Source organism: Callorhinus ursinus, unplaced genomic scaffold (assembly GCF_003265705.2).
Source record: "Callorhinus ursinus isolate GAN/ISIS: 27379988/994484 unplaced genomic scaffold, GSC_fseal_2.0 scaffold17, whole genome shotgun sequence".
NCBI lineage: Eukaryota > Metazoa > Chordata > Mammalia > Carnivora > Otariidae > Callorhinus > Callorhinus ursinus.
The window spans coordinates 36,356,880-36,382,546 of NW_027397079.1; the positions used below are offsets into that span (position 1 = coordinate 36,356,880).

The 25,667-nt window shown below is 35.7% G+C and overlaps 1 protein-coding gene across 1 annotated transcript in view; it reads left to right on the forward strand.

Annotated features, from left to right (window-relative positions):
- Positions 1-25,667, forward strand: part of LOC112834698 (A disintegrin and metallopeptidase domain 3-like) — a 130,710-nt gene that overhangs the window by 37,834 nt on the left and 67,209 nt on the right. The window contains exons 7-11 of the mRNA XM_025886169.2: positions 4,183-4,248; positions 10,762-10,833; positions 11,071-11,237; positions 12,333-12,414; positions 14,406-14,542. Coding sequence (XP_025741954.1) covers positions 4,183-4,248; positions 10,762-10,833; positions 11,071-11,237; positions 12,333-12,414; positions 14,406-14,542 — 524 coding nt within the window. The remainder of the gene's footprint in view (positions 1-4,182; positions 4,249-10,761; positions 10,834-11,070; positions 11,238-12,332; positions 12,415-14,405; positions 14,543-25,667) is intronic.

Genomic DNA, 25,667 nt, shown 5'->3' on the forward strand with positions numbered 1-25,667 from the left:
TTTAAAAATGAAAGCCATTGATAATAAGACTAATGAATAACAGAATAGACACTGTGGTAAACCCCAATATGTGATATTATAGTCAAATTTGAGAATAGAAAGCAATTATATAAAACTGATGGTAAAGAAAAACCTAAGAATGTGTGATGGTGAATTTTGTGTGTCAGCTTGGCTGGGACATGTTGCTCAGATAGTTGGTCAAATTTTGTGGGTGTTTCTGTGAGGGTGTCTTTGAATAAGATTAACATCTAAATCAGTGGACTTTGAATAAAGCAGAAATGTCCTCCATAATGTGGATGGACCTCATCCAATCAGTTGATGTCCTAAATGGGACAAAAGGATGGACCTTCCCACAGAATTGTTCAGCCAACTGCCTTCAGACTGGAAATGTAGCATCAGCTCTCTCTGGGTTTCCAGCCTACTGGCTCACTCTGTAGATTTTGGACTTGCCAGCCTCTATAACTATGTGAGCCAATTCCTTATAATAAATCTAATTATAACAAATTGTAATAAGTGTTCGATTTTTCTGGGGAATCCTGACTAATGGAGTATGAAAGACTGATAAGAGAAATTCAAGATAATTAAAATTGCCATTCATGAATAAAATAGCACCCAGAATATTCCAGGTTATTAAAGAATAAAACCTTGTTGAATAAAAGAATCCTGAATTTGAAAATTTTCTCAAGAAACCCTGATAAAAACTGGCAACACCAAGATATAATGTGGTTAATATTCTGGACTTAATAAATAATGAATAATTCAATAGGAATCTTGGCATCAAAGAAAGTCAACCTCAAAGGTGGAAAAACTCAGATTGGCTTTAGCCTTTGCCAAAATGAAGTGCTCATAAGATAGTCAAGAATGTCTATCTAGGGGATGTAGAGAATGGCCTTTTTAAGGGGTATAAAATATCCTAACATTTTTTTTACCCAGTCCAGTTTCATTATGGTATAAAAACATTCTTTCTTTTTCAAGAATTCTGACTATGGAATTTTGAGGCATTATTACTTAAATCAGTACAGGAAAAGAGGGATTAAATAAAACAATTCAACATGTTTATGTAGAAAGCCATAAGATCTAATCAGTAGTTCCAGAAATTTCATTTGGCAAAATTCAATACCCATTTGTGATAAAAACTAGGAAGAGGAAACTTCTTTGATCTAGTTAAGAACATCTATGAGTATCTACAGCTAACATAATGAATGTAAGTGACTGAATGTTTTGCCCCTGTTATGGACTGCATGCTGTGTTTCCCAAATCTATATGTTAAAACTCTAACCCCCAGTAGGATGGCATAAGGAGGCCTTTGAAAAATAATTAAGATTAAATTAGGTCATTTGTGAGCATAGGGTCCTCATGATGGGATTAATGCTTTTATTAAATAACGAATCATGGAACACTACATCAAAAACTACTGATGTAATGTATGGTGATTAACATAACATAATAAAAAAAAAGAAAAAAAAAGGAAGAGACACATCTCTCTCTCTCTCTCTCTCTGCTTTGTCGTGTGAGCATACAAAAGGAAGATGGCCATTTGTAAATGAGGAAGAGCGCTCTCACCAGACACCACATCTGCTGATGTCTTGATCTTGAACTTCCCAGCGTCTGGAACTGTTGAGAAGTATTTGTTGTTTAAGCCACCTAGTCTATGGTATATTTGTTATAGCCTGAACTGACTAAAACAGATCCTAAATTAGGAATAATTCAAGGCTGTTGCCCTCACTAATTCCAGTCAATGTTTTACTATAATTTCTGGATAGTACAATAGGGAAAAGAATAATAATAAATGCTATACATTTTTTTAAAGGAAAAATATAACCTTATGTTTTTAGTGACCTAACTCTGTGTGTAGATCACAAAGAAAATCTTCCAACGCTATCAGGACTATAAGAGTGTCTAGCAAAGTCACAGGAAACAAAGATATTGATATTGTTAAGATGTTTGTTTCCTCCAGTTGATCTGTAGATTCAGTGTAATCCCACTTTTGATGATTCCAGGAAACATTTTCATAGATATTAGTTTTCAAATTCATAAGGAAATATAAAGATCTTAGAATAGTCAAACAGTTTTAAAAAGAACAAAATGGAGGAATTACATTACTTTTTTTTAAAGGGCAGAGAGTACATATTTTAGGCTTGTGAGTTATATGATCTGTTGCTGCTACTTCACTCTACCTTTATAGCATGAAAGCAGCATCAACAATATATAAACAAATGGGCGTGGCTTTGTTCCAGTAAGATATTTTTTACAAAAGAGATGACCATACCTTGGGTCATTGTTTGCTGACCTCTGCTATAAAGATATATACTGTATTATTAGTGTAAGTATAGACATATAGATCAGTGAAACAGAATAGATGAGAAGTAGACCCACATGCTATTGGTGGATTGACTTTCCACAAAGGTGCTAGGGACTTTAAACTACTGATGTAATGTATGGTGATTAAAATTGTTGCTGGAAGACTGGACATCTGTAAGGAATAAAATGAATCTTGACCCTTATTCACAAAATTGAATTAGAGTGTAGACTTAAATGTCAAAGCTAAACATAAAATTTCTAGTAGGGTACTTAGGAGAAACCAAAATAACGAGCCATAAGCATGTGGAAAGCTGTTCCACATTAATCATCAGGGAATAACAAATTAAAACCTCAGAAAGATATCATCACAGACCAACAAGAATGGAAACGATGGAAAAGACAATACCAAACATAGGCAAAAATACAGAGCAGTTAGAACTCTTATTAATTCTTGGCGACAATACAGAACAATCAAACTACTTTAGAAAGCAATCTGGTACTTTTGTATTATTTTACACACCCACAATTATCATACAACTCAGGTATTCTAAATATTTCTAAATATTTCCCAAGAACAATGAACATAACTGTACATAGATATTCATAGCAGCTTTATTTAAGATAGCTAAGAGGTCTAAATAATCCAAAATATTGCTGAAAGAAAAAAGCTGAAATAAAACAAAAATATTTATTGGGGTCTCAGAATTACAATTCAGTGGGCACAGATTTCGGTAGCAACCCAATTGTGTCCCCCTAGGGAACAAAAGTGAAAGTTTTATTTTAAAGACAAAAGGGGATGCTTGCATATGTTGTTTACAAAGATTTTGATTGTTGTTGGCAGAAAAGTAAACTAGGCTAAACATAATTGATTCCTAAGGCTGTCACTAAACAAAAATTTGTTACTATAGCAAGTTGCAGATAAGTTTGTGCAGAGTCCTAGGAATGTCTAAGGCTGGGCTCAGTTCAGAAGTTCATGGTACTACCCAGTGAGGATGTGCATATGGCCTACCTCCTTAATGGCCTCCCAGTTCCATTTTAAAACCCCTTGACAAAAGTGACCCCATTTTATTCCACCTTTCACATCATTGACAGGTAAATGCATAATCAAAATTTAGTGTATTTCTAAAATGGCACACTACTTAGCAATAAAACCTAATGAATTACTAATAATCACAACAACATGGGGGAATGCTAAATAAAAAAAGTCCGATATAAAAGAGTACACACTATATGATTCCAGTTATATAAAATTCTGGAATAGATTATTCTAAACTATGGTGAGAGAAAGCAGATCCTTCATTGCCTTCAGCATGTGGGTAATTGACCTGTAAGAGCAAGTTAGAAACTATCTCTATCTTACTTATGGAAATTGTCACATGGGTATTTACATCAGTACCAATTCGTGTAACTGTATTTTAAAACGGATGCATTCCACTGTGTGTAAGCCACAAGTTAATGCAGAATTAAAATAATGAGAAAAGAGAGGCAACATTTGGAGGACAGTCAATTGGAGTTTATATAGGTTGGGGGAGCGTCTTGGAAGAAGGTTTTGAGAGGAAGGAAACTCGGGTTCTCCCTCCAGTAACTTTTTGAGGATTTTAATTATCAGGAATATAGGTAAAATCTTCTGATTTCTTCCTATAATTTGTATTTGGAATCTGCTTATTTATTCAGTGGACATTTATTCTCTTATTTTCTTCTTATCTATATCTTGATGAATCTGTATCTGTTTTTCTATGTATCTATACCTTTCTTTGGGTATGTATGTATATATATGTGTATATGTACATATATATACTTATATAATGTTCATGATAATTACAAACAATATAAGAATTTTAAAAATGTTTTATTTAACTCATAATGTCCTCTGTTTCACAGGAAAAGTCAGATGTTGCACTATTGAAAAGAGTTCTGAAAATACAAATTGTTATGGATAAAGCCTTGGTATGTATTATTGATATATGTCATCATATCTTTGTCTTGTGTTTAAGTTCAAAGGGAATATGAAAAAGAAACTTGCCTTGTGTGCAATGTAGATATTTCACTCTGTTCACAATATGTATTTGTGGATAGCAGGACAGAAAAAAAGGTTGTCAATTGCTTTTACATTGACATACAGGGGCCAATATTTATGGTATTGATTTCCAAATCAGTATAGAATTCTAGCAATAATGTATAACTGTTTGTATGCAAGGTTCTACTACACTATAACCTATTGGATTGCAACTAGCTATAGATATTTTTAAATCCACTCATGGTGAACTGTTCTCCTTAAATCAATTTCCATTTTATTTTATTTATTATTATTTTTGATTTACATTTTAAAACAAGCTATTTTGTTTATTACTCAGAGATCCTTGTTGTTAAATATCATCTCTTATGAGATTACCTTATGCTGTATAATTGCTTGAGTTCTCTAGTGGAAGTTCTGTATTTCAAAAATGAGATTTATTCATAGGAATATCCATTGAGGTGTGGAAATTCTTGTTTATACAGTCAGTTTGAGCAAAGTCATATGAGTAGCGAGTTAAAAAATCAGATTTGTCCATTATCACTGATAATTTTTGCATAAAGTGTCTCAATGAGTGTCATAATGTCATGATTTTGTTCATAAAAGGAAATATTTAGATCTTTACATAATTAAAAAATCAGTAACAGTAAAGAATAGACAGACAAAAAATAATAAAGAAAAAACACACATAGTTTTATAAATCAAGGGATAAATTATATGCAGACATGTTCTGTTTTAAATGTATACATGTGTATATTTATATACCTTTGTCTTATATATGCCATTTTGTAAGTTATTTTATAATGTTTTCCCACATATTAATGAGATATATTATTTCAATTTAATTTTGAAGTTCACATAGTCTCCAATTAATCTATTTTATATAATTTAATTTACTAACTGATTTACTAAGTGCTCTATCTGTGTTCCTTTCTAGTTTTTGCTGCTTTTGGTCTTTTTTCCCCCTACTAGAGAGTCTGCCTTAGTATTTCTTGCAGGGCTGGTTTAGTGGCCATGAACTCCTTTAGTTTTTATGTGTCTGGGAAACTCTTTATCTCTCCTTTTCTGAATGACAGTCTTGCTGGATAAAGTGTTCTTGGCTGCATATTTTTCCCATTCAGCACATTGAATATATCCTGCCATTCATGTCTGGCCTGCCAAATTTCTTTGGACAAATCTGCTGTGAACCTGATCTGTCTTCCCTTGTAGATTAAGGACTTTTTTTTTTCCCCTTGCTCCTTTCAGGATTCTTTCTCTATCCCCTCACTTTCCATCTGCAGGTTTCTTTAGGTTTAAAATGAGTCTCCTGTAGGCAATATAGAGATGGGTCTTGTTTTTTTTTTTTTTTTTATCCATTCTGACACTCTATGTCTTTTGATTGGAGCAGTTATTCCATTTACATTCAGAGTAATTGTTGATAGATATGAATTTAATGCCATTGTATTACCAGTTAAGTTATTGTTTCTGGAGATTTTCTATGTTCCTTTCTAGGGTTTGTCACTTTTGGTCTTTTCTTCCCACTCTTAGAGTTTCCTTCAATATTTTTTGTAGGGCTGGTTTCATGGTCATGAACTCCTTTAGTTTTTGGTTGTCTGGAAAGCTCTTTATCTCTTCTTCTATTCTGAATGATAGCTTTGCTGGATAGAGTATTCTTTGCTGCATATTTTCCCCATTCATCACATTGAATATATCAGGCCACTGTCTTCTGACTTGCCAAGTTTCTGTGGAGAGATCTGCTGCTAGCCTTACTGGTCTTCCCTTGCAAGTTAGGGATTTCTTTTTCCTTGCAGCTTTTAGGATTTTTTCCCTATCTCTATATTTTGTAAATTTTACTGCAGTATGTCTTAGTGTTGGCCTGCTTTTGTTGATTTTGATGGAAGTTCTTTGTGCCTCTTGGACTTGAATGTCTGTTTCCTTTCCACATTAGGGAAATTTAGCTATTATTTCCTCAAATAAACTTTCTGCCCCTTTCCCCTCTCTTCTTCTTCTGGTACTTGTATGATATGAATGTTATTACACTTTATGGAGTTGCTGAGTTCCCTAAGTCTACATTCATGATTCAATATTTTTCTTTCCCTCTTCTTTTCAGCTTCATTATCTTTCATTATTCTATATTCTGTATCACTTATTCATTCTTCTGCTTCTTCCATCCTTGTGGTCATTATATCCAGTTGGTTTTGCATTTAGGTTATAGCATTTTTTTATTTTGGCCTGACTTGCTTTTAGGTCTTTTATCTCTGTGGAAAGGTACTCCCTGGTGTCTTCTATGCTTTCCTCAAGCCCAGCTAGTATCCTTATGATTGTTGCTTTAAATTCTGGGCCAGGCATATTACTTTTATCTGTTTTGATTAGATCCCATGACATTTTCTTGTTTTTTCTTTTGCAATGAATTCCTCCAACTTGGTATTTTGTCTAGGTTTCTGTCTTTATTTGTGTATTAGGAAAGCCTGTTATGTTTCCTGCTCCTGAGAGTAATGGCCTTATAGGGCCTGGTGTTTCAGGAAGTGTCTCTGGTGTATGCTGTGTGCACTCTGCTGCTGTGTTTTGGCTGCTCTTTCCTTCAGGTCAGCCCTCTGCAGTTTCTCCTTGCCTGCAATGGGGAGTGTTTGGACCTTGTCCAGAGTGTGGCAAGTTTTAACTAGGTGTACTCTGGTCTTCCTGTTAAAAGAGGCCTGATGATATTTCCACTAGAGCTGAAGCTTTATACCACTATGGTCAGTAGACTTGGTGAATATGGAGATTTTTGCTGGTCTTCTGGGGTAGGGGACTGCTGCTCTCAGGCACACTTGCCCTAGTTAATAAGCACCAGCAGAATGTGAGCAGGCATTGTTTGTTTTAATTGGCTCAGGTCTCTATTGTTGATGGGGCTATGCTATTCACTGAAGTCAGTTTGTTCTGATGGGTATGGGAGAAAAGTGGCACTGACCCTGTCCTTGTCTCCAGAGAGGTGAGTTCACACCCACCTCTGTCCAGGAAGCCCTCACAGAAGAGCAAAATCTTTTCTCCTGTGTCAGAGGCATCTCTCAGTTCCCTACCTTCTTCCTGTCTGTGGCTAGGTTGTCTGCCTGCCAAGTAGTGCAGTGCACCTGTGTTTTATCTTAGACACACTGGATGAATTTCAAAATTCCAAACTTTAGGAACCTGTTGTGGTACAGACCCATGCTGGTCCTCTGGGAGAAGGTCTTGCCGGGCTGGGGCTTGTGCCGGTTTGTCCCAAAGGGGCAGTCACACCAAGGCACAGGAGCTGAGAGTTTAGAGTAACACACAGCAAAAAGCCTGAGTCCAGGTTAGCCACCTTGGCAGGTGTCTGTGCCCCTATGCTTAAGGGGCAGGGGGGAGCACAATGGTGCCTGCCAGTTCTTTTGTCTCTGATAGCCAAAGCCATCTCTCCCAGATACACTCCAAAAAGAGGGAATGTCTCTCCCAGTGCATTTCTGGGGATCTTCAGATCGCACCATCAGCTCCTGGCATGCTCCTTCTCCATAGGAGCACTGCAGCACCCACTGGGCTCCACACCACCCACAACACAGAACTATAAAACTCCAGTCTTTGAGTTTCATTGGTTGTAAACACTTAAGATAATCAGCCTCTCTTGTTTTCCCAGTCAATGACTTTGGGGAAGAGTTTTACCTCTGTGATCCCCTGTACAATGCTCTCTCTCTCTCCCTTTTTCTCTCTCTCTGTTTGTCTGTCTATCTCTCTCTCTCCTCTCTCCATGAGCAGGGCTCCCTTCCTTCTGCAGCACCCAAGATTTTTTTCTCCACAAAACTGTCTCCACACCTCTGACCCTGCATGATGTGACCTTTTCTCTCCCTCCAGTCATGCAGTTTGTTCTGTCAGCCCCCAGATCCATTTCTTGGGTGTTTAGAATGATCCAGTATTTATTTAGCTGTGTTCCAGGGATGAGGCAAACATAGGGCCCTCCTATTACTCTATCATCTTAACTGACCCCGGGGATTTAGATTTCGATTTTTGTTGTTACATGGGGAATAATACTATTTGGCCTAAAACTAAGATCACAAGTAGTGGCATTATGCTTTGCCACAGCCACTCCCTCGAGGTTATTAACATTAAATCTAGACAGCCTATTTTCCTCTTTCCACTTAGCTAGATACCTTCTTACCATTCTGATAACAAGAGAAGGCATTTTCAATACAAATGACATCATGCAAAACAAAACAAAGAAACCCAAAACTATGACTAAAAACTCCAAGGGTTCCTTAAAATATGCTATGATTAGTATTTCTTCTTTTATGTTTAGTTTATCTGTCTTCAATCACATAAAACGTAAGAGCCTTACAACAGTGAAATTCCATAGAACCCCTTTGTGATGTTAGTGTAATATATTTTTATTTCTTCATATGTTATAAACCACAAGATGAATTATTTTAAATTATTCAATTGTTTAAAGAAATTAAGGAAAGGATAAAAGCATTTCATTTTTTTTCCCACATTTTAATATTTCCAAAATTCTTCATTCCTTCTTGTAGGTCTGTGTTTCTGATATTTTTGTTTAGCCTGTTGATGAAGTCTCTTCAACTTTTGTTCATATGAAATTTTTATTTTATCTTCATTTTTAAAAAAGATTTTATTTATTTGAGAGAGAGAGCACATAAGCAAGGGGAGGGGCAAAGGGAGAGGGAGAAACAGATTATCTGCTGGGAAGGGAAGCCTGATGCTTGAAATCAGGACCCTGAGATCATGACCTGAGCTGAGGGCAGATGCACCCAGGCACCCCTTATCTTCATTTTTTTAAACATCTTATTTGGAAATATTTTCAAACTTTCATAAAGGTTGTAAGAATAAGAATAATGAAAGAACACCTATATTCTCTTTTCTTAGATTTATTGTTTAACGTTATATCCCATTATCACTTGTGCTCTCTCTATTTGAAAGTAAATTGTAAATTGCATCATGGAGCTTTTAGAGAGTTATCCATGTAAGTAAAAATAACATCATTAAAATACTTTTTATCAAGTATTACTATAAATATTTTTATCAAATAACACTGTATTACTATATCTTAATTGCATTGTGGTTGGACAATGTGATCTATGCTTTATAGTCAAATAACTATTTTATGGCCTAATATAAGTCAATCTATGTAAAACCTCCATTGTATATTTGAAAAAATATAATCTCATTGTTTTATATAAACTTTTATATATACATATCTAAATTTTGCTTTAACTTGAAAACTCTTGTATTTATTGTTAATTTGCTTGATCTAGTAATGATTAAGAGAACTATGTAAAAATCCCTTATAATTTTGTTAAATTTTGTTTTATACATTTTGTTGCTGTGCTATTAGTTATAGTCAAGTTTAGAATGCTTCCATCTTTCTTGATAATTGCATATTTTATTGATGCACTGTGATGATTATTATGTTCACGTTTTGCTTTTAAGTTTTTTTCATGTAATTATCATATGACTTATGCTTTTTGTCTATTATTTTCCTGGTTATATATTTTCATCCTTTGACTCAATATCTCTATGTACTCATAATTTAGAGGTTTTTATTTTAATTTGCATGTAGTGGATTTTTTTTTAAAGTTTCATTTACCTAGTATTTGGTTTGTTGATAATTTGTGATTATTGACATATATGGATTTATTTCCATAGACTTATTTTTGTATTCTTTTGTCTTGCTTTTCATGTATTCAGTTTTGCAAAGGATCACCTTCATTCATATCACACATTGCTGCATTGTGTAAATATACAATATAGTTTATTGGGAAAGGTTACATACAGAGAAATAGCAAAGTATAAATAGTCTCTAAGGACCTAGGAGGATAACATCTCTTTTGTCCAAACCAGAGAACTGTATCCATTACATTTTATTTTCTGTTAGTAATTTTTGACAGACTTGCTGAAGATTATTGAAGATAGAAAGTTGCCACTTTTTATGTTTTCCGCTAACACTTAGAAATGTGTACATACACATAATTAGAAATATTTAGAGAAAATATTATGATTCCTGTTCCTTTGAATGAAGAAGTATTCTTGAAATTACTCACTGTAATGGTCCTCAGAGCTCTGTGTTTAGAAACCGCACTGTTTATCAGTATATATAGTCATCTCTTACTGGGATGAAGACAAATGATGGCAGCATACTATAGTAGAAAAAAAAAAAGACTTACTAGTTTAGTTAGTTGGGGACTTGAGTTCTGGTTCTTACCCTTGGTAGTTCTGCAATCTTGTAAACTTAACTTTTGACTCTTAATTTCCGTATGTGTGAAGAGGAAGTTAATGACAACCTTCTTATTTTAAGATTATTGATTAATATATAAAGTCTCTAGGTTTATGCCTAAAACTTACTAAGTACTTGGTAAAAATTTTTTTTCCTTTCACTTGAACACTGCATTATTTTAACATTTTATATCCATTTAAAATGTGATAGTTCAGTAATTTTCACTAATAGTTAAGAAACAAAATTTGTCTTTCAGTATAATTATATGGGCTCTGAAGTGGCAGTTGCAGCTGAGAAAGTTGTCCATATCTTTGGTCTAATCAACACTGTAAGTATTTATGTTTCATTTAAGTAAGAAACATTCCTATTAATGCAGTAATAGCATTTGTACAAATAGCATATCCAGTCTTTTAAAAATGTAATCCTACCAACTGGTTTCATCCATCAATGAATGAATTTCATTTCCAAAAAATAGTAAATTGAATATATTAGCATTATGTATAGAGATGTAATGTTATATTTATGATTACCTAAAAACTATATATTATGTATCTTCTGTTTTCAGATGTTTTCCCAGCTCAACATAACTATTATACTAACTTCTTTGGAGCTCTGGTCAGATCAAAATAAGATTTCACTTAGTGGGGATGCTAATGAAGTACTACAAAGATTTGTGTCATGGAAAGAAAAATTTTTGTTTCAAAGGTCCCATGATATGGCATACTTATTAATGTAAGTACCTTATTTGTATTGACATAGGGTTTGTCAAATTATTTCATATGTTAGCTATCAAGATTATATACAAAATGTGTTATATGTAATGAAAAGACACTTCAAAAAATATTATATGCATACTGTGTTGACAAATTGCAAAGTATAAAATTCTGAAAACAATGTAAGACACTAAGTCATAGTGGGTCATTATTCTGCACTAGGCTTTTTATCTATGGAAATGTAAGAAACTTGGAAAATTTGGAAAGCCTTGAGATAAACAGGGGTCCTCAATGATTTTAAAGATTTTCTCAGAGGTAAATAATTAAAATTATCATTTGAACTTTAAACACAATGTAAATTAGTTAACAGAATGCAATAATTGCATATAATGCTGGTTAAAATACAATATATCAAATTAGAAATGTGGTTACCATCTGGTATAGCTATACTGACCTAAGGTGCAGCTATTTAACTACTTGCACTATTTTTTTCAAGAGTTTTTATATAGGTTTCTGTTAATAGTTTGATTATTGAGATGGGAATAATAAAAATTCTGAAGATCTGAGTAATATGCAATATATTTATAAATCTGTTGGTGTTTCCTGTGGAATTTAGGGTTGGGTTTGTGGACTCAGGAGCTACAATAACTAAGGACTGAAATGTTATGAGGACACTTGCTACTTTCTCTTTTTTTCTTGATGAGTCTACTGAATATTCTCTTTGTCTCCCTGTCCTCCAATCATTTTTTACATTTTTTACATGTTTTAGGGGTTCACTATATGCAAATCATGGCAGTAAGCTGTCCTGACTTGTACATCTTCAAATTATAATTATCCAGTGGTGGCAACAGTGGTGGTTAATGTTTTGGAAGGATTAGGCACCACTGGGTTTTGGGCTGTGTATCATATAATGTTAAAGTAGACTTTAGAACTTAACTTTGTAGGAACTGTGGGAGATTACCCAAATACAAAATGATTGAAAGCATGAGATGTGATATGTAATATTTGTATTTAAAAAACACATAACTTTATTGAGAAATCCAATTCTTAAAAGGTCATTAAGTTAGTAGTAATTTAAAATGCATTTATTCAGAAGAAAAATTTTATTATTTAGTTATAGGGACCATCTTAATTATGTGGGAGCAACATATCATGGAATGGCATGCAATCCAAAGTTTGCTGCAGGAATTGCTCTGGTATGCATTTTATTCCCATCTATTCAGTAATTATATCATATTTTGAAACATCTACTTCAAGGAACAAAATATGTATAGTATATCTGTCATAATGTTTTTACAAATTTTTCTACGAGTATGCTTTTTTTTTTAGATTTTGAAACTCAAATGTTATAATTTTAAAAGTTTTTTGCTATTGTGGTAAAATGCAAATAACATAAAATTTACCATTTTTACTAGTTTTAAGTGTACAATTCCATAGTGCCAAGTATGTTCACATTGATGTGAAACAGATCTTCAGAACTTTTCATCTTGCATAAATAAATATTTGTACTTTTTGATGTACTTACCCCATTTTCCAGAAAATCTAGCTTCTGGAATCCATCATTCTACTCTCTGTTTCTGTGAGTGTGACGTTTTTAAATTCCACATATAAGAGAGATAACATAATATTTGTCTTTTTCTGTCCAGCTTGTTTCACTTAGCATGATTTCATCCAAGTTCATCCATATTGTTGCAAATGGCAGGATTTCATTCTTTTTATGGCTAAATAATATATATATGTGTGAATTTAATATACATGGGAACACATATATGTGTGTGTGTATGTATATATGTGTGTATATATATAAGATTTTTTTTAGCCATTTATCTGTCAATGGACACTTAGGTTATTTCCATTCCTTGGCTATTGTGAGTAATGTTGCAATGAACATGGGAGTGTGGATAGCTCTTCAAGATACTGATTTCAATTATTTTGGATATATACCAGGAGTAGGTATTTGCTGGATCATGTAGTAGTTCTATTTTTAATATTATGAGGAATCATCATACTTATTTTCAGGGTGGTTTCACTACTTTATAATCCCACCAGCAGTTACAATTTATATGCATGACATCTTTATCAAAACATTTTTTCTATTATTGTTGTTTTTTAATAGCAGCCATCCTAAGTGGTATGAGGTGATATTTCATTGTGGTTTCGATTTGCACTTCTATGATTACTAGTGATACTTAACATCTTTTCATATACTTTTTGCTTTTTGTATATTATCTCTGGAAATAATATCTATTCAAGTTCTTAGTCTTTTTTATTTTTTATTTTTTTTACCATATATTCCAGCAGTTGTCCTCTTCGGTGTTTCCCAAATGACTTGAATACTTACATCCACACAAAAACCTGTGTGAATGTTTATAGCAGCTTTATTCATAATTGCCAAAGATTGGGCTCAACCAAAATGTCCTTTAAGAGATGAATGGATAAACAAACCGGAGTAAACTGATATAAAGGGATACTATCCAATGATTTTTTTTTTAAGTGAGGCATCAAACCATGAAAAAACTTAAGTGCATAGTGGTTAGTGAGAAAAGCCAATATGAAAAGGCTACATACCGTATGAGTCCAACTATATGACTTTCTGCAAAAGGAAAAACTGTGGAGATAGTAAAAAGATTATAGGTTGCCAGGGGTTTGTGTCTTGTTGCCATTCTTACTTGCCGTGTGTGTGTGTGTGTGTGTGTGTGTGTGTGTGTGTGTGTGTGTGTGTTAAGACAAAAATGCTACTTACAAAGTGTATTCTGCCTTTAAAATAATTAGACTCTTCTAAAACTATTTCTGAAGTCAAAACCGATTGCAAATTCAACCCTTAAGAATCCGTGTAGTTTTTTTCCTAAGTGTTCATTAAAAAATAATATAGTTACTGAAACAGTCATGTTCTTCTCAAAAACCTTTAAAAGCTTATTGGTATTTAATATGTAGTAAAAGCATATGATAGCATTAATCTCATTTAGGTATATGTCAGTGCCATTTGGATTAAAAATACAATAACCCAAAAAGAAAAACAAAATTTACCCATTTTTTCTTATTTTCCATATCCCTAAGAAAATAATGAGCTTTGGCATAGTAGTTTCTTAAATTTGCATTTGCATTTAGGTAATATGGTCAAAAAGAAAAGATCAAAGAGGTGAAGAAATAATTTAGGCAAAAATTCTGTTTTGTTTTTTGCATTTAGTATCCACAGATGATAACTTTAGATGCATTTTCAGTTGTTATGGTACAGTTGCTTGGAATTAATCTCGGATTAACATACGATGATATCTACAATTGTTACTGTCCAGGAACTACATGCATAATGAATTCTGAAGCAATGTAAGATTTTATTTTTATCAAATCTATGTCTTCTTCTGGGAAATGTTTGTAACAGTCACTGTTGTATAGTATCTTGCAATACAAATTGAGTAAGAATATTTTTTATTAAAGACATAATGTACTTGTTTAAACTTATTTATTTATTTTAATTTTTTTATTTCAATTCAATTTAGTTAGCATATACTGTATTATTAGTTTCAAGGGTGGAATTTAATGATTCATCAGTTGCATATAATACCCATCATCATTATATCAAGTGCCCTCCTTAGTGCCCATCACCTAGTTACCCCAACCCCTCACCCACCTCCCCACCAACAACCCTCAGTTTGTTTCCTAGAGTTAAGAATCTCTTGTGGTTTGCCTCCCTCTCTGTTTTTATCTTATTTAAAGAGGAGTATTTGATATTGTACAGAATGTGCTTAGGGGTTGGAGCAAGATGGTGGAGGACTAGGAGACCTAAATTTCATCTGGCCCCAGAAATTCAGCTAAATAGTTACCAAACCATTCTGAACACCTACAAACTCAACAGGAGATCAAAGAGGAGAATAGCAGCAATTCTATGAAGAGAAAAGCGACCACTTTCTGTAAGGTAGGATGTGTGGAGAAGTGAATCCGAGGCAATATCTGAGAAGATAGACTGCTGGGGGTGGGATGTCACTCCAGTGGCTAAGCAGGGGGTGGAACCCTCGCTGAGACAGTGTGGTCTCAGGACCCTCGGGGTCACAGAAAGACCAGGGGGTGCCTGAGTGTGGCAGAGTTCCCAGGTATCAGAGCAGGAAACTGACTGCAAAGACAGAGCTGAGGAGTGGGCTCTTAGCTCAGGGTTGCCATAAACCATGATCCATGGCACAGTCAGGCCACTACTCTTTCAACATGGACTGAACAAGCAGCAGATTGGGGGAGACTCCCCTTCTTCCCCTGGAGGAGTGGCTTAGGTGTGCACCACAGGAATCTGCTGGGTTTGGAGACTTAAAACAGGGTTGTGTGCCAGAGATAGAAACGCTTGGTCACAGGCCAGATGAGCATGGAGTGTGACCGGAGACCAGGGAGACAGGAATGACTGACTGCTTTTCTCTGAGGGCACAATGAGGACTGCACCTATGGGGTCAGAGACTGGGAGGTCACCATTTTCATTCTTGTCCTTTAAAGCTGTACGGAAAGCCTTCAGGGAACGAAAGCTACCAAGAGCAAACCTGAACAGATTATTTACCCTGGTCCCTGGCAAGGGTGGTGGAAATCCCCCTCTGGCAAAGACATTTGAGAATCACTGCAACAGGCCCCTCCCCCAGAAGATCAGCAAGAATATCCAGCCAAGACCAAATTTACCAATCAATGAGAAAGGCAAACCTCCAGCACTAGGAGAATACAGCACATAGAATTCATAGCTTTTCCCCCATGATTCTTTAGTCTTTCAAAAGTCAATTTTTAAATTTTTCTTTATTTTTTCTTTTTCTATTTCTTTTTTTAAAATTTTTTCTTCTTTCCTTTTTCAACCAACATCTTATCAATTCCTTTTTAAAAATCTTTTTTAATTTTCATTTTTACAGTTATATTCTATCCCTTCATTGTATTTAACCTTATTTTTTGTATAAATATGTTTTTTTTTCTTTAAAATTTTGGGATAGAGTTTCTTCTAACAGACCAAAATACCCTAAATCTAGTGTATGGCTTTGTTCGTTTCCTACCTGACCACATTCTTTCCTTTTTTCTTTTTTTCCTTTCTTTTCCCCCTCATTTTGGATCTCTTCTGATTTGCTTACTGTATATTTTTCTGGGGTCATTGTTACCCTTTTAGCATTTTGTTCTCTCATTCATCTATTCTCTGAACAAAATGACAAAACAGAAAAACCCACCTCAAAAAAAAACACAAAAAAAACAAAAAAGAGGCCATACCAACTGCCAGAGACCTAATCAATAGGGACATTATTAAGATGTCAGACCTAGATACAGAATGATGATTATAAAGATACTAGCTGGGCTTGAAAAAAGCATAGAAGGTAGTAGAGAATCCCCTTCTGTAGAAACAAAAGAACTAAAATCCAACCAAGTCAAAATCAAAAAGGCTATTAATGAGGTGTAATGAAAAATGGAGGCTCTAACTGCTAGGATAAATGAGGCAGAAGAGAGAATTAGTGATACAGAAGACCAAATGATGGGAAATAAAGAAGCTGAGAAAAAGAGATAAACAACTACTGGATCACGAGGGCAGAATTCGAGAGATAAGTGATAGCATAACATGAAGCAATATTAGAATAATTGAGATCACAGAAGAAGAAGAGAGAGAGGGGCAGAAGGTATATTGGAGCAAATTATAGGAGAGAACTTCCCTAATTTGGGGAAGTAGACAAGCATCAAAATCCAGGAGGCACAGAGAACCCCTCTCAAAATCAATAAAAATAGGTCAACACCCCAACATCTAATAGTAAAACTCACAGGTCTCAAAGACAAAGAAGAAATCCTGAAAGCAACTTGGGAAAAGAGGTCTGTAACCCACAATGGTAGAAACATTAGATTGGCAACAGACCTATCCACAGAGACCTGGCAGGCCAGAAAGAATTGGCATGATATCTTCAGAGCACTAAATGAGAAAAATATGCAGCCAAGAATACTATATCCAGCTAGGCTGTCGTTGAAAATGGAAAGATAAAAAGCTTCCAGGACAAACAAAAACTAAAAGAATTTTGTGAATCCCAAACCAACCCTACAAGAAATATTGAAAGGGGTCCTCTAAGCAAAGAGAGAGCCTGAAAGCAACATAGACCAGAAAGAAACACAGACAATATACAGTAACAGTCACCTTACAGGAAATACAATGGCCTTAATTCATATTTTTCAATAATTTCCCTGAATGTCAATGGGCTAAATGCCCCAATCAAAAGACACAGAGTATCAGATTGGATAAAAAAGCAAGACTCATCGATATGCTGTCTGCAAGAGACTCATTTTAGACCCAAAGACACCTCCATAATGAAATTGTTAGGGTTGAAAACCATTTACCATGCTAATGGACATCAAAAGAAAGCTGGGGTGACAATCCTTATATCAGACAAATTAAATTTTTTTATTATTATGTTATGTTAATCACCATACATTACATCATCCGTTTTTGATGTAGTGATCCATGATTCATTGTTTGCATATAATACCCAGTGCTCCATGCAGAACGTGCCCTCTTTAATACTCACCAGATTAATCCATTCCCCCACCCCCTTCCACTCTAGAACCCTCAGTTTGTTGCTCAGAGTCCATAGTCACTCATGGTTCATCTCCCCCTCTGATTTTCCCTCCTTCATTCTTCCCCTCCTGCTATCTTCTTCTTTTTATCCTAACATATAACGTATTATTTGTTTCAGATGTCCAGGTCTGTGATACAACAGTCTTACACAATTCACAGCTTTCACCATAGCACATACCCTCCCCAATGTCTATCACCCAGCCACCCCAACCCTCCCACCCCCTACTACTCCAGCAACCCTCAGTTTGTTTCTTGAGATTAAGAATTCCTCATATCAGTGAGGTCATATGATACATGTCTTTCTCTGATTGACTTATTTTCTCAGCATAATATCCTTCAGTTCCATCCATGTCGTTGCAAGTGGCGAGATTTCATTCCTTTTGATGGCTGCATAATATTCCATTGTATTTATATACCACATTTTTTTATCCATTAATGTGTTGATGGACATCTTGGCTCATTCCATAGTATGGCTATTGTGGACATTGCTGCTATAAACATCGGGGTACACGTACCCCTTTGGATCCTTACATTTGTACCTTTGGGGTAAGTATGCAGTAGTGCAATTGCTGGGTCATATGGTACCTCTATTTTCAACTTTTTGAGGAACCTCCATACTGTTTTCCAGAGTGGTTGCACCAGCTTGCATTCCCACCAGTAGTGTAGGAGGGTTCCCCTTTCTCCACATCCTCACCAACATCTGTCGTTTCCTCACTTGTTAATTTTAACCATTCTGACTGGTGTGAGGTGATATCTCATTGAAGTTTTGATTTGGACTTCCCTGATGCCCAGCGATGTTGAGCACTCTTTCAGGTGTCTGTTGGTCATTTGGATGTCATCTTTGGAAAAATGTCTGTTCATGTCTTTTGCCCGTTTCTTGATTGGATCATTTGTTCTTTGGGTGTTGAGTTTCATAAGTTCTTTATAGATTTTGGATACTAGCCCTTTATCTGATAGGTCATTTGCAAATATCTTCTCCCATTCTGTCGGTTGTCTTTTGGTTTTGATGACTGTTTCTTTCACTGTGCAAAAGTTTTTATCTTGATGAAGTCCCAATAGTTCATTTTTGCCCTTGCTTCCCTTGCCTTTGGCGATGTTTCTAGGAAGAAGTTGCTGCGGCTGAGGTTGAAGAGGTTGCTGCCTGTATTCTCCTTTAGGATGTTGATGGGCTCCTGTCTCACACTGAGATTTTTCGATGATTTTGAGTCTATTTCTGTGTGTGGTGTAAGGAAATGGTCCAGTTTCATTCTTCTGCATGTGGCTGTCCAATTTTCCTAACACCATTTGTTGAAGAGACGTTTTTCTAGTGGACATTCTTTCCTACTTTGTCAAAGATTAGTTGACTATAGAGTTGAGGGTCCATTTCTGGGCCTATATTCTGTTCCATTGATCTATGTGTCTGTTTTTGTGCCAGTTACCATACTGTCTTGATGATGACATTTTTGTAATAGAACTTGAAGTCCGGAATTGTGATGCTGCCAGCTTTGCTTTTCTTTTTCAACATTCCTCTGTCTACTTGGGGTCCCTTCTGGTTTCATACAAATTTTAGGATTATTTGCTCCATTTCTTTTTAAAAAGTTGATGGTATTTTGATAGGGATTGCACTGAATGTGTAGACTGCTCTAGGTAGCATTGACATCTTCACAATATTTGTTCTTCCAGTCCATGAGCATGGAACATTTTTCCATTTCTTTGTGTCTTCCTCAATTTCTTTCATGAGTATTTTATAGTTTTCTGAGTACAGATTCTTTGCCTCTTTGTTTAGATTTATTCCTAGGTATCTTATGGTTTTGGGTGCAATTGTAAATGGGATCGACTCCTTAATTTCTCTTTCTTCTGTCTTCTTGTTAGTGTAGAAGAATGCCACTGATTTCTGTGCATTGATTTTCTATCCTCCCTCTTTACTGAATTCCTGTATAAGTTCCAGCAGTTTTGAGGTGGAATCTTCTGGGTTTTCCACATAAAGTATATCATATGTAAAGAGTGAGAGTTTGACTTCTTCTTTGCCAATTCGGATGCCTTTTATTTCTTTTTGTTGTCTGATTGCTGTAGTTAGAACTTCTAATACTATGTTGGATAGCAGTGGTGATAGTGGACATCCTTGCCATGTTCCTGACCTTAGGGGGAAAGCTCTCAGTTTTTCCCCATTGAGAATGATATTCGGTGTGGGTTTTTCATAGTTGGCTCTTATGATATTGAGGTATGTACCCTCTATCCCTATACTCTGAAGAGTTTTGATCAAGAAAGGATGCTTTACTTTGTCAAGTGTTTTTTCTGCATCTATGCGAGGCTCATATGGTTCTTGTTTTTCTTTGATTAATGTATTGTATCACATTGATTAATTTATGGATGCTGAACCACCCTTGCAGCCCAGGGAAAAATCCCATTTGGTCGTGGTGAATATCCTTTTAATGTACTGTTGGATCCTATTGGCTAGTACTTTGGTGAGAATTTTTGCATCCATGTTCATCAGAGATGTTGGTCTGTAATTCTCCTTTTTGATGGGGTCTTTGGTTTTGAGATCAAGGTAATAGTGGCCTCATAAAACGAGTTTGGAAGTTTTCCTTCCATTTTTATTTTTTGGAACAGTTTCAGAAGAACAGGTATTAATTCTTTTTGAAATGTTTGGTAGAATTCCCCTGGGAAGTCATCTGGCCCTGGGCTCTCGTTTGTTGGAGATACTTGATTACTGCTTCAATTGCCTTGGTGGTTATAGGTCTGGTCAGGTTTCCTATTTCTTCCTGGTTCAGTTTTGGTAGTTGATACATCTCTAGGAACGCATCCATTTCTTCCAGATTATCTAATTTGCTGGCAATAGTTGCTCATAATATGTTCTTATAATTGTTTGTATTTCTTAGTGTTGATTGTGATCTCTCCTCTTTCATTCATGATTTTAATTATTTGGGTCATTTCTCTTTCTTTTTGATAAGTCTGGCTAGGGGTTTATCAATCTTTTTAATTCTCTCAAAGAACCAGCTCCTAGTTTCGTTGATCTGTTCTACTGTTCTTTTGGTTTCTATTTCATTGATTTCTGCTCTCATCTTTATTATTTCTCTTCTCCTGCTGGGTTTAAGCTTTATTTGCTGTTGTTTCTCCAGCTCCTTTAGGTGTAGGGTTAGGTTGTGTATTTGAGATCTTTCTTGTTTCTTGAGAAAGGCTTGTATTGCTATATACTTTCCTTTTAGGACTGCCTTTGCTGCATCCCAAAGATTCGCAACAGTTGTGTTTTCATTTTCATTGGTTTCCATGAATTTTTAAAATTCTTCTTTAATTTCCTGGTTGACCCATTCATTCTTTAGTAGGATGCTCTTTAGCCTCCATGTATTTGAGTTTTTCTGAGTTTCCTCTTGTGACTGAGGTCTAGTTTCAAAGCATTGTGGTCTGAAAATATGCAGGGAATGATCCCAATCTTTTGGTACCAGCTGTGACCTGATTTGTGACCTAGGATGTGATCTATTCTAAAAAATGTTCCATGGGCACTAGAGAAGAATGTGTATTCTGTTGCTTTGGGATGGAATATTCTGAATATATCTGTGAAGTCCATGTGGTCCAGTGTGTCATTTAAAGTCTTTATTTCCTTGTTGATCTTTTGCTTAGGTGATCTGTCCATTTCAGTGAGGGGGACTTTAGTCCCCACTATTATTGTATTGTTGTCGATGGGTTTCTTTGATTTTGTTATTAATGGTATGCTTCCTTAATTGGGTTATATATGCGGCTGTTCACATGTTAGGGGCATAGATATTTATAATTGTTAGATCTTCTTGTTGGATAGACCCTTTAAGTAGGATATAGTGTCCTTCCTCATCTCTTATTATAGTCTTTCATTTAAAATCTAATTTGCCTGATATAAGGATTGCCACCCCAGCTTTCTTTTGGTGTCCATTAACATGGTGAATTGTTTTCCATCCCTTCACTTTCAATCTGGAGGTGACTTTGGGTCTAAAATGAGTCTCTTGCAGACAGCATAGTGATGGGTCTTGTCTTTTTATCCAATCTGATAGCCTGTGTCTTTTGATTGGGGCATTTAGCCCATTGACATTCAGGGAAATTATTGAAAAATATGAATTAAGGCCATTGTATTTCCTGTAAGGTGACTGTTACTGTATATTGTCTGTGTTTCTTTCTGGTCTATGTTGCTTTCAGGCTCTCTCTTTGCTTAGAGGACCCCTTTCAATATTTCTTGTAGGGTTGGTTTTGTGTTTGCAAATTCCTTTAGTTTTTGTTTGTCCTGCAAGCTTTTTATCTCCTCTACTTTCAAAGACAGCTAGCTAAATATAGTATTCTTGGCTGCATATTTTTCTCATTTAGTGCTCTAGATATCATGTCAATCCTTTTTGCTCTGCCAGGTCTCTGTGGATAGGTCTGTTGCCAATCTAATCTTTCTACCATCGTAAGTTACAGATTTCTTCTCCCAAGCTGCTTTCAGGATTTTCTCTTTGTCTCTGAGACTTCTAAGTTTTACTATGAGATGTCGGGTGTTGACCTATTGATTTTGAGAGGGGTTCTCTGTGCCTCCTGGATTTTGATGCTTGTCAACTTCCCCAAATTAAGGAAGTTTTCTGTTATAATTTGCTCCAATATACCTTCTGCCCCTCTCTCTCTTCTTCTTCCCGGATCCCAATTATTCTAATGTTTTGTCTTATGGTATCACTTATCTCTCGAATTCTGCCCTTGTGATCCAGTAGTTGTTTAGCTCTCTTTTTCTCACCTTCTTTATTTTCCATCATTTGGTCTTCTATATCACTAATTCTCTCTTCTGCCTCATTTATCCTAGCAGATAGAGCCTCCATTTTTTATTGTACCTTATTAATAGCCTTTTTATTTTGACTTGGTTAGATTTTAGGTATTTTATATCTCCAGAAAGGGTTTGTCTAATAACTTCCATGCTTTTTTCAAGCCCAGCTAGTATCTTTATAATCATTCTTCTGAACTCTAGTTCTGACATCTTACTACTGTCTGTATTGATTTGGTCCCTGGCAGTCAGTACTGCCTCTTGTTCTTTTTTTTTTTTTTTAGGTGATTTTTTCCATCTTGTCGTTTTGTCCAGAAGAGAATAGATGCATGAGAGAACAAATGCTAACAGGATAACAATGTCCCCAGAAAATATACACTAAACAAATCAGAAAAGATCTGAAACTGGGGGAAAAGAAAGGGAGAGAAAGAAAAAAGAACAAAAAGGAAAAAGAAACAAACAAAAAAAAAGAAAAAAAACCCAAAACAGAATATGATCAAATATCATGAGGCTGTGGATAGATCAGGGCCATAGACTATATTTTGGGCATATTTTGGTCTGTTAGAAGATAGTACCTCCCCAAATTTTAAAGATAGAAAAACTCATACATGTAAAAAATAAGGTTTAATATGATGAAGGGATGGAATATGAGTATTAAAAGTGAAAATTATAAAAGATTTTATAAAAGTAATTGATAAGTAGTTGGTTGAAAAAAGAAGAGAATTAAAAAAAATAAGGAGAGATTGTGATCAGGCAGGAGACTAGAAGAACGTCATACACTAGAGATTTAGGGTATATTTTGATCTGATAGAAGAAACTGTATCCCAAAATTTTAAGGAGAGAAATATATATATATATATATATATATATATATATATATATACCAAAAATAAGGTTAACTACTCTGAAGGGATAGAATATGACTCTAAAAATGAAAAATAAAAAAGAGTTTTTATAAAAGGGATTGATATGTTGGTTGCAAAAGGGGAAAAAATAAAAAAATAAAGTTAAAAAAATTCACTTTGAAAAACTAAAGAATCATGGGAACAAAGCCATGAATATTATGTGCAGTATTCCCCTAACACTGGAGTTCTACCATTCTCATTGATCGTTAAACTTGGTCTTGGCTGGACGTTTTTGCTGATCTGGGGGAGGAGCCTGTTGACGTGATTTCCAAATGTTTTTGCTGGAGGCAGAATTGCCCAGCCCTTGCCTGGTCCAGGCTAAGTAATCTGCTCTGGTTTGCTCTCGGGAGCTTTTGTTCCCTCAAGCTTTCTGTACAGCTTTGGAGCACAAGAGTGAAAATGGCAGCCTCCCAGTCTCTGCCCTTGAGGAGCCAAGAACTCGGGGTCCCACTTCTCAGTGAGCCCCCAGAGAAAAGCAATCAGTCACTCCCATCTCCCTGGTCTCTGGCCGCACTCTGTGCTCACCCGGCGTTTCTATCTCTGGCACCTGACCCTGTGTGGAGTCTTTAAACCCAGCAGATCCCTGCAGTAGGCTCCCACGCTGCTCCTTCCAGGGGAGGAAGGGGAGTCTCCTCGGATCTTCTTTTTGCATCTATGTTGGAAGAGCAATGGCCCGACTGTGCCACGGATCACAGTTTATGGCGACCTGAGCTGAGAGCCCACTCCTCAGCTCCCTCTCTGCAGCTGGCTTCCCTGCTCCCATACCTGGAAGTTCTGCCACACTCAGGCACCCCCCATCTTTCAGTGACCCCAAGGGTCCTCAGACCATACTGTCTCAGCAAGGATTCTACCCCCTGCTTTGCCACCGGAGCAATGTCCCTCAGCGGGGCAAACTTCTAAAGTTTCCTATTTTGTGCTCTGCTGCTTTATAACTTGTCAAAAACAGCCGACAGAGGCCCCCTCCCCCAAAGTCTATCCTCCCGAATATCGCCTCAGATTCACTTCTCCACACGTCCTACCCTCCAGAAAGTGGTCACTTTTCTGTTCAGAGAGTTGTTGCTATTCTTTTCTTTGATCTCCTGTTGAGTTCGTAGGTGTTTAGAATGGTTTGATCCCTATCCAGCTGAACTCCTGGGACCAGACAAAATCCAAGTCTCCTACTCCTCTGCCATTTTGCTCCACCCCACCCAGACAAATTAAATTTTAAACAAAAGACTATAATAAGAGATGAAGAAGGACACTATATCTTACTTAAAGGGGCTATCCAACAAGAAGATCTAACAATTGTAAATATCTATGCCCCTAACATGGGAACAGCCAATTATATAAGCCAATTAATAACAAAATCAAAGAAACACATCAACAATAATGCAATAATAGTAGGGGACTTTAACACCCCCTTCACTGAAATGGACAGATCATCTAAGCAAAAGATCAAGAAGGAATTAAACAGATATATTCAGAACATTCCATCCCAAAGCAACAGAATACACATTCTTCTCTAGTGCCCATGGAACATTCTCCAGAATATATCACATCCTGGGTCACAAATCAGGTCTCAACTGTTACCAAAATACTGTGATCATTCTCTGCATATTTTTGGAGTACAGTGCTTTGAAATTAGAACTCAGTCACAAGGGGAAAGTTGGAGAGAACTTAAATACATGGAGGCTAAAGAACATCTTACTAAAGAATGAATGGGTCAACCAGGAAATTAAAAAAGAATTAAAAAATTCATGGCAGCAAAGCAGTCCTAAGAGGAAAGTATATAGCAATACAAGCCTTTCTCAAGAAATAAGACGGGTCTCAAATAAACAACTTAACCCTACACCTAAAGGAGCTGGAGAAAGAACAGCAAATAAAGCCTAAACCCAGCAGGAGAAGAGAAATTATAAAGATGAGAGCAGAAATCAATGAAATAGAAACCAAAAGAACAGTAGAACAGATCCACAAACCTAGGAGCTGGTTCTTTGAAAGAATAGGATCGATAAATGCCTGGCCAGACTTATCAAAAAGAAAAGTGAAAGGACCAAATAAATACAATCATGAATGAAAGAGGAGAGATCACAATCAAAAGAAATACAATTAATTATAAGAACATATTATGAGCAATTATATGCCAGCAAATTAGATAATCTGGAAGAAATGGATACATTCCTAGAGATGTATACACCACCAAAACTGAAGCAGGAAGAAATGGAAGACCTGAACAGACACCTAACCACTAAGGAAATTGAAGCAGTCATGAAAAAT